Raw genomic sequence first — 17,950 nt, forward strand, 5'->3', positions numbered from 1 at the left:
TAGACATAAAAGACCTGCTTACCTGTAACCTGCAGCTTGGCTGTCAATCATCTATAACTCCTCCCCCTCTGTCCTGCCTGGAGTCGGTGCTGTCACTCTCCTGTGTAACCCCTCCCCCTCAGCATTCAATTCTCCTACCTGAGCTGTGTGTGCTGTCAGTCTCCTATAAAATCCCGCCCCCTCCTACTATAACCCCTCCTTCCCTACATTTGCAGGCGGTCACTCTCATGTATAACCCCTCCCCCTCCCTCTATAAGTCCTCCTCCTCTGCTAGTGCGGGCGGTCACTGCCCTGTATAACCCCGCCCCCTCCCTCTATAACCTCTCCTCCCCTGCTGGTGCGGGCGGTCACTGTCCTGTATAACCCCGCCCCCTCCTCATATAACCCCTCCCCCCGACAGTCCGTGCAGTCTCCTGGCCGCAGGCCCGCCACTGTGCAGGGAGCCTGGAGGATGGGGGTCTCTGGAGGCGGCTGCTGGGTCCTAAGTCTCCTCCTCGTCACCTCGGTGTGTGCTGCTGCTGCCGCCTGTCCCTGCTCAGAGCCCGCTCTCTGTCAGCCCATCACACAAACCCGGGACCCCGAGGTACAGGCTGGGTGTCACTGTGTGAGGCACAGGCTGGGTGTCACTGTGTGAGTGTGAGGCACAGGCTGGGTGTCATTGTGTGAGTGTGAGGCACAGGCTGGGTGTGAGTGTGAGGCACAGGCTGGGTGTGAGTGTGAGGTACAGGCTGGGTGTCACTGTGTGAGTGTGAGGCACAGGCTGGGTGTTATGTGTGAGTGTGAGGCACAGGCTGGGTGTCATTGTGTGAGTGTGAGGCACAGGCTGGGTGTCATTGTGTGAGTGTGAGGCACAGGCTGGGTGTGAGTGTGAGGCACAGGCTGGGTGTGAGTGTGAGGTACAGGCTGGGTGTCACTGTGTGAGTGTGAGGCACAGGCTGGGTGTTATGTGTGAGTGTGAGGCACAGGCTGGGTGTCATTGTGTGAGTGTGAGGCACAGGCTGGGTGTCATTGTGTGAGTGTGAGGCACAGGCTGGGTGTGAGTGTGAGGCACAGGCTGGGTGTGAGTGTGAGGTACAGGCTGGGTGTCACTGTGTGAGTGTGAGGCACAGGCTGGGTGTCACTGTGTGAGGTACAGGCTGGGTGTCACTGTGAGTGTGAGGCACAGGCTGGGTGTCACTGTGTGAGGCACAGGCTGGGTGTCACTGTGTGAGTGTGAGGCACAGGTTGGGTGTCACTGTGTGAGTGTGAGGCACAGGCTGGGTGTCACTGTGTGTGATTGTGAGGCACAGGCTGGGTGTCACTGTGTGAGGCACAGGCTGGGTGTCACTGTGTGAGGCACAGGCTGGGTGTCACTGTGTGAGGCACAGGCTGGGTGGGAGTGTGAGGCACAGGCTGGGTGTCACTGTGAGGCACAGGCTGGGTGTGAGTGTGAGGTACAGGCTGGGTGTCACTGTGTGAGGCACAGGCTGGGTGTCACTGTGAGTGTGAGGCACAGGCTGGGTGTCACTGTGTGCGATTGTGAGGCACAGGCTGGGTGTCACTGTGTGAGGCACAGGCTGGGTGTCACTGTGTGAGGCACAGGCTGGGTGTCACTGTGTGAGGCACAGGCTGGGTGTCACTGTGTGAGGCACAGGCTGGGTGTCACTGTGTGAGGCACAGGCTGGGTGTCACTGTGTGAGGCACAGGCTGGGTGTCACTGTGTGAGGCACTGGCTGGGTGTCACTGTGTGAGGCACAGGCTGAGTGTGAGGTACAGGCTGGGTGTCACTGTGTGCGATTGTGAGGCACAGGCTGGGTGTCACTGTGTGAGGCACAGGCTGGGTGTCACTGTGTGAGGCACAGGCTGGGTGTGAATGTGAGGCACAGGCTGGTTGTCACTGTGTGAGGCACAGGCTGGGTGTCGCTGTGTGAGGCACAGGCTGGGTGTCGCTGTGTGAGGCACAGGCTGGGTGTCGCTGTGTGAGGCACAGGCTGGGTGTCGCTGTGTGAGGCACAGGCTGGGTGTCGCTGTGTGAGGCACAGGCTGGGTGTCGCTGTGTGAGGCACAGGCTGGGTGTCGCTGTGTGAGGCACAGGCTGGGTGTCGCTGTGTGAGGCACAGGCTGGGTGTCGCTGTGTGAGGCACAGGCTGGGTGTCACTGTGTGAGGCACAGGCTGGGTGTCACTGTGTGAGGCACAGGCTGGGTGTCACTGTGTGAGTGTGAGGCACAGGCTTAGTGTGAGTGTTCCCCGCAGTCCATAGTGGTGCAATGACAACCCTGTAATCGGGCGACATGTGCGCAGCTGGGCATTGCGGTGACGCCTGGCAGCACATAGAGAGCGTGCAGTGGTCGTGTCTCCTCTGCAGGGGAGGTGTCAGCCCAATGTAGGTATCGGAGGAGAGCTATGAGGGTCACACCTGGTGTTACTCCCCCCACATCTACATTGCCCCCCTGACTGCCAGCCCGGGGGATGTTCATGTGCCCTGTGGGTAGTTTGGCGTTGTCCCATCACCTGGAATAACCGTTTCCTTCTCACCTTTGTCCCTGGTACGTGTTGTATTGTGTAACTCCCGTTAGTGTGTGACTGTCTCTGACCTCTGTGTGATAATTGTGATGTATGTAATTAATTCCTAATCCAGACCTGATCAGATAGTCGCCGCCCAGACAGAGTGAATGCCCGCCCCGCGCAAGTCTCTGTACGCCGTGCGCACTCACCATGAAATGACTTTTGCAGTGTGTGTGCGCAGTCCAGGACTTACCCCCTACAGTGCAATAGAATCAGGCTGATCGGGGCCGGAGCAGACGTCACACATCCAGCCTGATAACGCTTGGACACGCCTGCGTTCTGCCTGACACTCCCAGAAAACGGCCACTTACCACCCACAAACGGCCTCTTTAATCACCTTGCGTACGCCTAGCAATCAAAAAAGACGCAGGATTTTTTAGCAGTTTGGCCTCGCGTCTGTGCATTATGAGCATACGCATGCGCATTCGATAATCGGCCGCTGTGCGATTTCACACCACAGCGATCAGATCTGAATTAGGCCCCAAATCCTGCGCTCCTCGCCATAGTATGTTGTATGCTGCGTCCTGATACTCTGACCTGGTGCGTATAGCGTGCCGTGCCGGAGATGTATCATTACCCTATGCCCGCAGTCTGACGCCATGGGGCTGACGGTAGCTGTGGCGTTGTCGTTTCCAGGTCTACGTGTTTTACACCAGAGGCAAAAACTGGAAGTACTATGACTGGTCCGTGGTCACCACCGTCGCGCTGTTTGCCCCGTATGACCCGGAGCTCATGTGCTTCGCTCACGCCAAAGGCGCAAGAGTAGTCCTGAAGGGTAAGTGTGTTCTCTGCTGGCGAGACCTAGAGGAAGCATGTGTGTCCTAGTAACAGTCTGTGTGATAGGGTGACAGTACGGAGGTAGATTGCTGACACTGGGAATGGGCGTAGGCCGAGCGCTCTGCATTGGCTGAGCCATCGCTTGGTCATCCATACGGCAGCCTAGGCTCCTGCATAGGGCACAGGGGACGCTGAGGGGGCTTTTACATTTTGTGTTTGACACACTACGGGTGTAAGGGGGCCCAAAGCACTCTGCGGCCTAGTTCCCAGCTGCACTATGTATACACCTCACATAATATATGGCTGAAGGTTTCACTCCTGTATTCAGCATTTACTGGGTCTGCACGGTGAGCTACAACCCAAGGGTATTTTGGGGGAAGCGGAGGGGTTTTGGGGCCCAGCCATTCAGTTGTAGTGGAGCCCCCCAAACCCGGGACAGCAACCTGATGGGCTGCATTTGGATGCACCGTGGTCCATCCTGCAGACCGGCTGCCTCCATTGGTTATAAGCAGCAGATGTATTATTATGTCGTGTAAATCCTTCTTCTGCTCCGTTGCTATAGGAGACGTCCCTCTGCCGGATATTGTGGATGCACAGAACAGGTCTGCCTGGGTCACCCAGCAGGTGAACTTGGCGAAAAGTCAGTACCTGGACGGGATTAACCTGGACATAGAGCAGGCCGTGCTCCTATATAGCCCGGAGTATTACGCTCTGACGGCTTTGGTGCAGGAGACTACAGAAGCTTTCCACAGGGAAATCCCCGGATCTCAGGTGAGGCACAGGATCTGTGTAGCGTCACGTCGGATGTCTCCGCTGTAAATGTATTGTCTGTACTTGGTGCAATGACCAACAGGAGAGACTCTGTCATGGCAATGGCACAAACACTTTATGGCATTGCCTCGTGCCTCTCTGTAACCACTGGTTAGTAATTCTCTCTAGTAGGGTGCACCTGACTCCTCTATTCTAATCTGATTGGAGTACACCTAAAGGGGGGTACACACGCAGAGATCTGTGGGGCAGATGTATTAACCTGGAGAAGGCATAAGGAAGTGATAAACCAGTGATATAAGCAAGGTGATAAAGGCACCAGCCAATCAGATCCTAACTGTTAATTTACATATTGAAGCTGATTGGCTGGTGCCTTTATCACCTTGCACATATCACTGGTTTATCACTTCCTTATGCCTTCTCCAGGTTAATACATCTGCCCCAGTGTTTAAAATCTAAGCAATCTGACTAGATTGCTTAGAGTTTGAGCACTGATCTGCTGTGTGTATGCCCCCCAGCGATAGCGATGCGCAGCCCCGTGCTTCGCTATCGCCGGTGCTAGATTGAGCAGCAAAATTGTTCTCTAATGGGCAAAACCATGTTGCACTGCAGGTGGGGCAGATGTAACATGTGCAGAGAGAGTTAGATTTGGGTGGGTTATATTGTTTCTGTGCAGGGTAAATACTGGCTGCTTTATTTCTACACTGCAATTTAGATTTCAGTTTGAACACACCGCACCCAAATCTATAACTCTCTCTGCACGTTACATCTGCCCCACCTGCAGTGCACATGGTTTTGCCCATTAGAGAACAGTTTTGCTGCTGTGATCAGGTCTGAATGAGGCCTAAAGGCTGTACAATAAATAAATACAAAGCACGCCTGGTTTTACATTTAATATTTTTGTTTGAAATTCTGTAGTCCAATCCGCTGACCATTGCCACTTAGTAAATACTCCCCTAAGACCTGTCAGACTGAAGGGGTCCTGTGACGTCACAGCCTCCAACTTCGCTTCTTCCACCGGGTTCCAGATGCTTTGCTCTCAAATGTTCTACCGAATATAATAATAAGATAGCGGTGCTGGAGTCATTATAAGGTCTCCATTAATGGTAGATGTTTCCCGTGCTGTAGACTGATGTTCTCATGAATTGCGCACTGCATCCCTTGTAGGTCACCTTTGATGTCGCATGGTCTCCCAACTGCGTCGACATTCGTTGCTATAACTACACCGGTATAGCCGACCTGTGCGACTTCCTGTTTGTGATGTCATATGACGAGCAATCCCAGATCTGGAGCGACTGCATCGCTGGAGCCAATGCACCGTATAACAAAACCGTAACGGGTCAGTCAGTGCGCCAAGCCTGATCGCTATGTAGCAGTTCATAAGACGGTGGCATGTACAAATCTCCACCCGTCAGGGATTAGTTGCTAAGGGTTACTTATTGTTATTAACTATCCTTTACACTTCTGTCTTGCCGGTCTCTCCTTCATCTCCATCCCGTCCCAGTGATCGCAGCGGCTGTGGGGATGGCGCCTGACTGTGTTCTGGTTGTAACTACGGTGTTATTTCCCTGAACACGTCTTGAAGTTAATACTATACGTCTCTTCTCTCTCCTCGCCCAACTGCTCACCCTCTTTCCTATCCCACATGTCTGTCTCTCTGCTGTCTCCACCTGAATGTCCCAACACCTGCCGCAAACTTAATATGTCCTAAATATGAGCTCCCCCCTTCCCATGTCACTAACTGATCGCCCTCCCCGGTGACAACAGGTCACCCTTCCCAACACACTGCCTATTATATACATACATATATGTATTATATTATATTATATTATAATGTCTGTCCCTCTCTGGCTCCCCCATTTGTAGCTTTTTAGGGTTTATGCTACAATTGGGGTGAGGGTTCTTCTGCTACGTTCAGCTAATATGCTCAGAATCTGTACTTTGTGTCGTGCTCTCTTTATACTTCTGCAATTCACTTTTTATATCTTCCGTATGTCTTTTTTTCCCCCCCTCCTTCGTCCTAGAGGATGCTGGGGACTCCAAATGCACCATGGGGTATAGACGGGATCCGCAGGAGACATGGGCACACTATAAGACTTTGAATGGGTGTGAACTGGCTCCTCCCTCTATGCCCCTCCCCCAGACCCCAATTAGATTCTGTGCCCAGTGAGACTGGTCACACACAGGGGAGCTCTCCTGAGTTTCTCTAAAAATACTTTTTTGTTAGGTTTATTATTTTCAGGGAGCACTGTTGGCTACAGGCTCCCTGCATCGTGGGAGTGAGGGGAGAGAAGCAGGGACTGGCAGCTATATACAGTGCATAGGCACTGTTAGGAGACCCCCGCCAGTATAATTAATAGCGGGACCGAAGCGCCCCATGTAGGGGGCGGGGCTTTGTCCTTCAGCTCTGACCAGCGCCATTTTCTCTCCACAGCTTGCTGCAGAGACGCTGCTCCTGGCCCTTCACTGCTGTCACAGGTAACAGGGTGCTAAAAACAAGGGGGGGCACATAAATTTGGTGTTGGTTATTTGTATATAACAAGCGCTTATAGGTCTGGGGCATTGTTGTTTTCTTCAGACCGGTGAGGCGCTGGGTGTGAGCTGGTAAACTCCCTCTCTGTCTCTCTGAAAGGCCTTACTGTGGGTCTGTCCCCTTTAGCCCAGTGTGGTTGGGGGTGTCGGTACGCGTGTATCGACATGGCAGAAACTGAATGCTCTTCCCAGGAGGAGGTGCGTATGGGAGCTGAACAGAATGAAGGAGTGACTCCGTTGGCACCGCCGACTTCTGATTGGGTTGAGATATGGAATGTGTTGAATAGCAGTGTGGCTTTATTGCATAATAGGTTAGACAAATCTGAGTCTCTGAACCAAGCATGGAGACAATCCATGGGTGACGTGGGGCCACACACTCAGACCCCCTCAGGGTCCCAAAAACGTTCATTTACCCAGGTAGCAGACACGGATACCGACACGGATTCCGACTCCGGTGTTGACTATAATGATACGAAGTTGCATCCTAAAGTGGCTAAGAGTATTCAATATATGATGGTGGCGATAAAAGACGTGTTACATATTACGGAAGACCCCGCTGTCCCTGAGACAAGGGTCAGTGGGGGTAATTCCAAGTTGATCTCTGTTATATCTGTCCCCCCTGCAGTGCACATGGTTTTGCCCAACTGCTAAAAAATATCCTGCTGCGATCAACTTGGAATTACCCCCAGTATGTTTAAGGGGAAGAAACCGGAGGTAACGTTTCCTCCCTCTCATGAACTGAATGCCCTTTTTGAAAAAGCCTGGGAAACGCCAGACAAGAGGTGGCACATTCCCAGGAGGATTGCTATGGCATACCCGTTTCCTTCTCAGGATAGGGTTAGATGGGAGGCCACACCCACGGTAGACAAAGCTCTAGCGCGATTGTCCAAGAAGGTAGCACTACCGTCTCCTGAAATGGCGACCCTTAAGGATCCTGCTGATCGTAGGCAGGAAGCTACCTTGAAATCTATTTATGTTACGACAGGTACGCTGCTCAGGCCAGCTGTGGCTTCGTCGTGGGTGAGTAACGCGATTGAAAAGTGGGCAGATAACTTGTCATCTGACATAGACACCCTGGACCGGCATAGCGTGCTTTTGACTCTGGGTCATATCAGGGACGCTGCAGTCTATCTAAAGGAGACGGCGAGAGATATTGGCCTTTTGGGATCAAGAGCCAATGCCATGGCAGTCTCGGCCAGGAGGGCGTTGTGGACTCATCAATGGAATGGTGATGCTGATTCTAAGAAGGCTATGGAGGCTCTGCCCTATAAGGGTGGAGTTTTGTTTGGTGAAGGCCTCGCGGACCTGGTTTCTACAGCTACCACGGGTAAGTCCTCTTTTCTGCCTTTTGTTCCTCCACAGCAAAAGAAAACTCCTCCATATCAGATGCAGTCCTTTCGGTCGTAGAAATTCCGGAAAGGACGTGGGTCATCCTTCCTTGCGGCGAGAGGTAAGGGAAGAGGAAAAAGATCGCCGGCTGTGGCAAGCTCCCTGGAGCAGAAGTCCTCCCCGGCTTCTGCCAAATCCACCGCATGACGCTGGGGCTCCCCTGTGGGAGTCTGCACTGGTGGGGGCGCGTCTTCAGCTCTTCAGTCAGGTCTGGGTTTTCTCGGGCCTGGATCCTTGGGTGCTGGAAATTGTGACCCAAGGATACAAGTTGGAGTTTCAAGACGTGCCTCCGCACCGATATTTCAAATCTGCCTTGCCAGCTTCTCTTCCGGAAAGAGAGAGGTAGTGTGTACGGCAATACAGAAACTGTGTCAGCAGCGAGTCATTGTCGAGGTACCCCCGTCACAGCGGGGAGAAGGTTTTTATTCAAGCCTGTTTGTGGTCCCGAAGCCGGATGAACTTAAAATCCCTCAATGTGTATTTGAAAAGTTTCAAATTCAAGATGGAATCTCTCCGAGCAATGATCTCCAGTCTGGATTGGGGGGATTTTATGGTGTCAGTCGACATAAAGGATGCTTACCTACATATCCCCATTTATCCTCCTCATCAGGCGTACCTGAGGTTCGCTGTTCAGGATTGTCACTACAAATTTCAGACGTTGCCGTTTGGTCTTTCCACGGCCCCGAGGATTTTCACCAAGGTAATGGCGGAAATGATGGTGCTCCTGCGCAAGCAAGGGGTCACAATTATCCCGTACTTGGACGATCTCCTGATAAAGGCGAGATCACAGGAGCAGTTATTAAAAAAACGTTGCGCTTTCCCTGCAAGTGCTGCAACAGCATGGCTGACTCCTAAATTTGCCAAAGTCGCAGCTGATTCCGACAACTCGGCTGTCGTTTTTGGGCATGATTCTGGACACCGAACTGCAGAGGATTTTTCTCCCGTTGGAAAAAGCTCAGGAAATCCAGAAAATAGTCAAGGAACTTCTGAAACCGCCAAGAGTGTCGATTCATCACTGCACTCGAGTGCTGGGAAAAAATGGTGGCGGCCTACGAGGCCATTCCGTTTGGCAGGTTCCATGCAAGAACGTTTCAGTGGGACCTGCTGGATAAGTGGTCCGGGTCCCATCTGCAGATGCACCGGAAGATAAGTCTGTCCCCCAGGGCCAGGGTTTCTCTCCTCCTGTGGTGGCTCCAAAGTTCTCACCTTCTAGAGGGTCGCAGGTTCGGGATCCAAGACTGGATTATGGTGACCACGGACGCGAGTCTCCGAGGTTGAGGAGCAGTCACACAGGGACAAAATTTCCAGGGAAAATGGTCAGGCCAGGAAGCTTGTCTGCACATAAACGTGCTGGAGTTAAGGGCCACCTACAACGGCCTGCGGCAGGCGGAACATCTTCTTCGCGACCTGCCCGTCCTGATTCAGTCGGACAACATCACGGCCGCGGCGCACATAAACCGCCAGGGCGGAACAAAGAGCAGAGCGGTGATGGCGGAGGCCACCAAGATCCTTCGCTGGGCGGAAAAACATGCAAGCGCTCTGTCAGCGGTCTTCATTCCAGGAGTGGACAACTGGGAAGCAGACTTCCTCAGAAGACACGATCTCCATCCAGGAGAGTGGAGTCTTCATCAAGAGGTCTTTGCAGAAGTGACAAGTCATTGGGGACTTCCTCAAATAGACATGATGGCGTCTCGTCTCAACAAGAAGCTTCAGACATATTGTTCCAGGTTGAGGGACCCTCAAGCAATAGCCGTGGACGCACTAGTGACACCATGGGTATTTCAGTCGGTCTATGTGTTCCCTCCACTTCCACTCATTCCAAAGGTGTTAAGGATCATAAGAAGAACAAGGGTTCAGGCGATACTCGTTGTTCCAGATTGGCCACGGAGGGCCTGGTATCCGGATCTTCAGGAATTACTCACAGGAGATCCCTGGCCTCTTCCTCTGAGAGTGGATCTATTACAGCAAGGGCCGTGCGTGTTCCAGGACTTACCGCGGTTGCGTTTGACGGCATGGTGGTTGAACGCCAAATCCTAGCTAGGAAGGGTATTCCCGGGGAAGTCATCCCCACTCTACTTAAAGCTAGAAAGGAGGTAACGGCGAAGCATTATCACCGTATTTGGAGAAAATGTGTCTTGGTGTGAATCCAAGAAGGCTCCTACAGAAGAATTTCAGCTGGGGCGTTTTCTCCATTTTTTACAAGCAGGTGTGGATGCGGGCCTGAAGTTAGGCTCCATTAAAGTGCAGGTGTGTGCTTTATCAATTTTCTTTCAAAAGGAATTAGCCTCACTTCCAGAAGTACAGACTTTCGTAAAAGTTCTTAACGTGGTGTTACAGTTTCTTACATCACATTGGTTTGAACCATTACAAAAGGTTGAGTTGAAATTTCTCACTTGGAAAGTGGTCATGCTTTTGGCCTTGTCGTCCGCAAGGTGGGTGTCCGAATTGGCGGCTTTGTCTCACAAAAGCCCCTATCTGATTTTCCATGAGGATAGAGCGGAGCTGAGAACCCGTCAACAATTTCTACCAAAGGTGGTTTCTTCGTTTCACATGAACCAACCTATTGTGGTACCTGTGGCTACGGAAGCCTTGGCTGATTCCAAGTCTCTTGATGTAGTCAGAGCTTTGAAAATTTATGTAGCCAGGACGGCTCGGGTTAGGAAAACAAAGGCGCTGTTTATCCTGTACGCGGCCAACAAGGTTGGCGCTCCTGCTTCTAAGCAGACTATTGCGCGCTGGATCTGTAATACGATTCAGCAGGCTCATTCTACGGCTGGATTGCCGTTACCGAAATCGGTGAAAGCCCACTCCACTAGGAAGGTGGGCTCATCTTGGGCAGCTACCCGAGGCGTCTCGGCATTACAGCTTTGCCGAGCAGCTACTTGGTCGGGGTCAAACACTTTTGCAAAGTTCTACAAGTTTGATACCCTGGCTGATGAGGACCTCATGTTTGCTCAATCGGTGCTGCAGAGTCATCCGCACTCTCCTGCCCGGTTTGGAGCTTTGGTATAATCCCCATGGTCCTTTTGGAGTCCCCAGCATCCTCTAGGACGAAGGAGAAAATAGGATTTTAATACCTACCGGTAAATCCTTTTCTCTTAGTCCGTAGAGGATGCTGGGCGCCCGTCCCAGTGCGGACATATTTCTGCAGAACTTGTATATAGTTATTGCTTGTGTTACACAAAGGTTATGTTACGTTATGGTCAGCCTATTGCTGATCTGTTTTGGTTCACACTGTTAACTGATTTTAGTTGTATACCGTGTGGTGTGGTGTGGTGTGAGCTGGTGTGTATCTCACCCTTAGTTTAACAAAATCCTTTTCCTCGAAATGTCCGTCTCCTCTGGACACAGTTCCTATAACTGAGGTCTGGAGGAGGGGCATAGAGGGAGGAGCCAGTTCACACCCATTTAAAGTCTTAAAGTGCCCATGTCTCCTGTGGATCCCATCTATTCCCCATGGTCCTTTTGGAGTCCCCAGCATCCTCTACGGACTAAGAGAAAAGGATTTACCGGTAGGTTTAAAATCTTATTTTTATTTTTTTACTGTGTTTAGTTTATACTCCTCTGTAATGTGATGCTGTGGACCTGCAGAATCAGTGGTTCTAAACAAAGTATTTTGAAGAGTGGCTGCATATTATTATTATTATTATTATTATTATTATTATTATTATTATTATTATTATGTTGTGGTAGCGGTAGCTGACAGCGAGTATTTACAGTGGCAAACCCAGGCTTTCTAGAGGGGGGTTTCCAAATGAAGTCCACAATCTCCCAGTCTGCAGAACATTGGAGCCAGTGCGGGAGTCTGGGGAGCGGTAGCAGAACCCAGTAACGACCCCGGACATTGATGTACACATTGGGTTTTTTATACTCTGGATACTGTATGGAATACAGTATTAATATTTAACACTATAGAGGTCTCTAGTATAGGCTGTATCTAACATTTAAATAAAACAGTATAAGTGGTCAGGAAAAGGTTAAACATACCATAATAATTACACAAACATAATAGAACCAGTACTGCACTCTAAGCACACATTCTCCCACCTCATGGTAAGGCTCCTGTCTCTTCTTCCTGGCAGCTGCTCTCTGGTCCAGTGCACTGAATGAGGACTCTGGTGGTCATTTCGAGTTGTTCGCTCGGTAATTTTCTTCGCATCGCAGCGATTTTCCGCTAATTGCGCATGCGCAATGTTCGCACTGCGACTGCGCCAAGTAAATTTGCTAAGAAGTTTGGTATTTTACTCACGGCATTACGAGGTTTTCTTCGTTCTGGTGATCGTAATGTGATTGACAGGAAGTGGGTGTTTCTGGGCGGAAACTGGCCGTTTTATGGGTGTGTGTGAAAAAACGCTGCCGTTTCTGGGAAAAATGCAGGAGTGGCTGGAGAAACGGAGGAGTGTCTGGGCGAACGCTGGGTGTGTTTGTGACGTCAAGCCAGGAACGAAACTGACTGAACTGATCGCACTGGAAGAGTAAGTCTCGAGCTACTCAGAAACTGCAAAGAAATTTCTATTCGCAATTTTGAGAACCTTTCGCTCGCAATTTTGCTAAGCTAAGATTCACTCCCAGAGGGCGGCGGCTTAGCGTGTGCAATGCTGCTAAAAGCAGCTAGTGAGCGAACAACTCGGAATGAGGGCTTCTGTTCCTCACACACACAGCAAACTGGGCAGAAGAAGTTGCTACCACTGGGCATGTGCAGCAGCTCTGCTTTGTCTCTTACACTGCATGATGTGGCGGCAGCTCTAGTAATCGTATTTTATACCATTGCTATTGTTGTCATAATTTGAGCCACTTGCCAACAGAAGGGGGGTTTCCGGGCATCTGGAAATCCACCCTGCATTTGCCTATGATTTAATCATTCATGCGGCAGTCCCTCCCCCATGGGAGCTTACCACTGAATGGTCGGCTACACATACAGGTGCTAGGGTGACGTAGCTGGAAGCCAGGTAACAAGCCAGTTTGAACTCTGTAAGGAAAGCAGTGCAGACGCGTAGCAGATCCTCCATTAATAAATACAGGAACAGCGCTGTCCTATAGAACATTCATTTATTTCCATCTGGTGGAATTATTAATGTATTAAATCAGAATGCACCTATTTCTGAAGGATGTAACACAATGAGAATATAATCCGTGGGGAAATGTGGATTTAGGAGAACTGCTGACTTATTGAACACATGCCCCATCTCCTGATAGCATTGGGAGGATTACAGCTGCAAGTTGCGGTAATTACGTTCCGTCTGTCTTTTGTAATTGCCTGCAAATAAACTACATGTTGTTTTGCAGGTTATGAGGAGTTTATTAATTCTGGAATCCCCCCTAAGAAGCTTGTAATGGGCGTCCCCTGGTACGGCTACGACTACACCTGTCTCCAGCTGTCAGAGGTAATGACTGTTACCCCCACAGGTGAGCGTGTGCACACATTGGTGGCTGCGTCCCGCGCAGGCAGATATAATCCTGGTACCGCACTGTGACCCTTCCGTTATCAGTGGGGTGATGCAGCTATATACCACGGGATGTATGTAACATTACAGAAACGGTGCCTCCATAATCTGTGTATAGCATTATCACACCGTAACCACATGGTGCCACTCAGAGCTGTCTACATCTGTTTTATACAACTCTGTCCAAGAGCGCACGTGCCCTAGGTGTGTGTACATGCAGATGGACATTTATATTGGCATGCGTGTATTTTACACGTAAACATGCATTCTGCATACACACGGACAGTAATGTTGCCCTCTCACCAGCAATTGTGACTCCATTCCCTTCAGGATAATCGGTGCACGTTGGAGAAGAAGCCGTTCCGGGGGGCTGAATGCAGCGATGCGGTGGGCCGCCAGGTGCCGTACCGTACGATTATGAAACAGCTGAACAGCTCGCTGTCTGGGAGACTATGGGACGATGAGCAGAGCGCCCCCTATTATCATTACAAGGTTAGTGCGGTTACACTTTCTATACAGACTGTATAACAGCCTTACAGACAGAACACAGTGACAGGAGCACAATGTGATGTCACTATAATTACCGTGGCAGCGAGTCATTATAATATTACAGACAGGACACAGTGACAGGAGCACAATGTGATGTCATTATAATATTACAGACAGGACACAGTGACAGGAGCACAATGTGATGTCACTATAATTACCGTGGCAGCGAGTCATTATAATATTACAGACAGGACACAGTGACAGGAGCACAATGTGATGTCATTATAATATTACAGACAGGACACAGTGACAGGAGCACAATGTGATGTCACTATAATTACCGTGGCAGCGAGTCATTATAATATTACAGACAGGACATAGTGACAGGAGCACAATGTGATGTCACTATAATTACCGTGGCAGCGAGTCATTATAATATTACAGACAGGACACAGTGACAGGAGCACAATGTGATGTCACTATAATTACCGTGGCAGCGAGTCATTATAATATTACAGACAGGACATAGTGACAGGAGCACAATGTGATGTCACTATAATTACCGTGGCAGCGAGTCATTATAATATTACAGACAGGACATAGTGACAGGAGCACAATGTGATGTCACTATAATTACCGTGGCAGCGAGTCATTATAATATTACAGACAGAACACAGTGACAGGAGCACAATGTGATGTCACTATAATTACCGTGGCAGCGAGTCATTATAATATTACAGACAGGACACAGTGACAGGAGCACAATGTGATGTCACTATAATTACCGTGGCAGCGAGTCATTATAATATTACAGACAGGACATAGTGACAGGAGCACAATGTGATGTCACTATAATTACCGTGGCAGCGAGTCATTATAATATTACAGACAGGACATAGTGACAGGAGCACAATGTGATGTCACTATAATTACCGTGGCAGCGAGTCATTATAATATTACAGACAGGACACAGTGACAGGAGCACAATGTGATGTCACTATAATTACTGTGGCAGCGAGTCATTGTAATATTACAGACAGGACACAGTGACAGGAGCACAATGTGATGTCATTATAATTACCGTGGCAGCGAGTCATTATAATATTACAGATAGGACACAGTGACAGAAGCACAATGTGATGTCATTATAATATTACAGACAGGACACAGTGACAGGAGCACAATGTGATGTCACTATAATTACCGTGGCAGCGAGTCATTATAATATTACAGACAGGACACAGTGACAGGAGCACAATGTGATGTCACTATAATTACCGTGGCAGCGAGTCATTATAATATTACAGACAGGACATAGTGACAGGAGCACAATGTGATGTCACTATAATTACCGTGGCAGCGAGTCATTATAATATTACAGACAGGACATAGTGACAGGAGCACAATGTGATGTCACTATAATTACCGTGGCAGCGAGTCATTATAATATTACAGACAGGACATAGTGACAGGAGCACAATGTGATGTCACTATAATTACTGTGGCAGCGAGTCATTATAATATTACAGATAGGACACAGTGACAGAAGCACAAAGTGATGTCACTACAATTACTGTGGCAGCGAGTCATTATAATATTACAGACAGAACACAGTGACAGGAGCACAATGTGATGTCACTATAATTACCATGGCAGCGAGTCATTATAATATTACAGACAGAACACAGTGACAGGAGCACAAAGTGATGTCACTATAATTACCGTGACAGCAAGTCATTATAATATTACAGACTGGACACAGTGACAGGAGCACAAAGTGATGTCACTATAATTACCGTGGCAGCGAGTCATTATAATATTACAGACCGGACACAGTGACAGGAGCACAAAGTGATGTCACTATAATTACCGTGGCAGCGAGTCATTATAATATTACAGACAGGACATAGTGACAGGAGCACAATGTGATGTCACTATAATTACTGTGGCAGCGAGTCATTATAATATTACAGATAGGACACAGTGACAGAAGCACAAAGTGATGTCACTACAATTACCATGGCAGCGAGTCATTATAATATTACAGACAGAACACAGTGACAGGAGCACAAAGTGATGTCACTATAATTACCGTGGCAGCGAGTCATTATAATATTACAGACCGGACACAGTGACAGGAGCACAAAGTGATGTCACTATAATTACCGTGGCAGCGAGTCATTATAATATTACAGACAGGACACAGTGACAGGAGCAAAGTGATATCACTATAATTACCGTGGCAGCGAGTCATTATAATATTACAGACAGGACACAGTGACAGGAGCACAAAGTGATGTCACTGTAATTACCGTGGCAGCGAGTCATTATAATATTACAGACAGGACATAGTGACAGGAGCACAAAGTGATGTCACTATAATTACCGTGGCAGCGAGTCATTATAATATTACAGACAGGACACAGTGACAGGAGCAAAGTGATATCACTATAATTACCGTGGCAGCGAGTCATTGTAATATTACAGACAGGACACAGTGACAGGAGCACAAAGTGATGTCATTATAATATTACAGACAGGACACAGTGACAGGAGCAAAGTGATGTCACTGTAATTACCGTGGCAGAGAGTCATTATAATATTACAGTACGTCCTCATTCCGAGACGGAGAAAGTCCAGAAAGTAGCAGCACTGACTGATAAGTGACATGAAACATATACCAGTGATGCAGCCCTGCACCTGTATGTGGGGGTCCTGTCCTGTGGTTAGGTCCGGCTTATACAGAATTTATTACGTTCGGTCCGGGTATGATGGGATGTGAGAGCGGTATTTCTCCTGGCTCGCGGGTTACTAGTGATAACCAGGTAGTGGAGAATTATAACTACTCTGTGCTGTACCCCCTGTGACTCTTCTGTCGCTCACGTACAGTTTAATTAAAAAAAATAAATGACTTTTTCCAACAGGACTCGCAGGGGCAAATCCACCAGGTCTGGTACGACGACCCGCAGAGCATTTCCCTGAAGGCGGCTTATATCAAGAAACTTGGACTCCGAGGGACTGGTATGTGGAATGGAGACCTCCTGGATTACTCCAGTGACCCTGTAGCCCAGCAGCAAACCAAAGACATGTGGAAGGCATTGTTACCGTGACTGCTGTCCAGGGACGCCAGGCTTGGCGGGTAGTAAGGATTCCCCGAGCTGGAGGGCAGACTCTGGACTTTAATCAGTGTGCCATGGTCTGTGCGTCTAGATTTTCTATGGGTTGTTTATTTTTTTGTTTTTGCTTTTTTCAACATGATGCAATAAAGTCTACTCCAACAACACTCCTGAGTACATAGTGTCTGTATCTGGTGCTCATAGACCTGTATCCTGATGGCAGCCATTACCGAGGTGTAAGCTTCATATTAGATGGGTCACTCTTCCCCGGTGTCTTCCTGTCTCTGGGTAATGCCGGCATGTAGCGGCGGCTTCTGTTCTCTGCAAGGATTGCATAGGGGGGCAGCTTCCCTTGTAGCTGGGACGCACCAGTTCTGCAGGTGGATCCGGTGACAGTGCAGGATATCCAGGTGCCTCCGGTCTGCTATTGGAGCATTTCTGGTAGCTGATGGGATTTTGAATCTGCCACATTTGGGAGCAGGTCCTGCAGAGGGTACGAGGTCAGTAGGGAAGATTAAAGGACCCAGGTGTTACGCACAAGCGGAGGAAGTTGCACGTTCTCTCAGAAGGAGATTCTTGGCTGCAAATACTTGTATAAATCCCGTAAACCTGTCCTGGAGTTTTACCAGTTTGATCTCCCAGTCCTCGGGTAAGCTTGATATATAGGGAGGGTGTGTGACGTCCGCTCAGGCCCCAATCAGCCTGTTCTCATCGCACTGGAGGAGTAAGTCCTGGCCTGCGCACACTGCACAGAATGGGAAAAACATTTGATCGTGCATGTGAAGCGATCGGATTTGCAGCGGTCCGCTGAGGGGAATTTCTGCACTGTGTACGCATGCGATCGCACACTTGCACGGGGTGAATTTTCACTCCCCCCTGGGTGGCGACAA

General features: G+C 49.4%; 1 protein-coding gene across 1 annotated transcript; it reads left to right on the top strand.

Moving 5' to 3' along the window:
- The first annotated feature begins 348 nt into the window (after positions 1-348).
- On the top strand, positions 349-17,227 carry LOC134957246 (di-N-acetylchitobiase-like). Its single transcript, XM_063938958.1, has 7 exons — positions 349-583; positions 3,182-3,320; positions 3,885-4,093; positions 5,258-5,429; positions 13,298-13,395; positions 13,786-13,947; positions 16,869-17,227. The coding sequence occupies exons 1-7, from the start codon at positions 452-454 to the stop codon at positions 17,052-17,054; spliced, it is 1,098 nt and encodes a 365-aa protein (XP_063795028.1). The 5' UTR covers positions 349-451; the 3' UTR covers positions 17,055-17,227.
- Positions 17,228-17,950: the final 723 nt, after the last annotated feature.

Source organism: Pseudophryne corroboree, chromosome 9 (assembly GCF_028390025.1).
Source record: "Pseudophryne corroboree isolate aPseCor3 chromosome 9, aPseCor3.hap2, whole genome shotgun sequence".
Classification (NCBI taxonomy): domain Eukaryota; kingdom Metazoa; phylum Chordata; class Amphibia; order Anura; family Myobatrachidae; genus Pseudophryne; species Pseudophryne corroboree.

Excerpts from the sequence above, each read along its gene's own strand:
- LOC134957246 (XM_063938958.1), top strand. The coding sequence starts at position 452 with ATGGGGGTCTCTGGAGGCGGCTGCTGGGTCCTAAGTCTCCTCCTCGTC. Across the intron at positions 584-3,181 it reads CACAAACCCGGGACCCCGAG|GTCTACGTGTTTTACACCAG; the intron begins GTACAGGCTGGG and ends TGTCGTTTCCAG. Across the intron at positions 13,948-16,868 it reads CCCCCTATTATCATTACAAG|GACTCGCAGGGGCAAATCCA; the intron begins GTTAGTGCGGTT and ends TTTTTCCAACAG.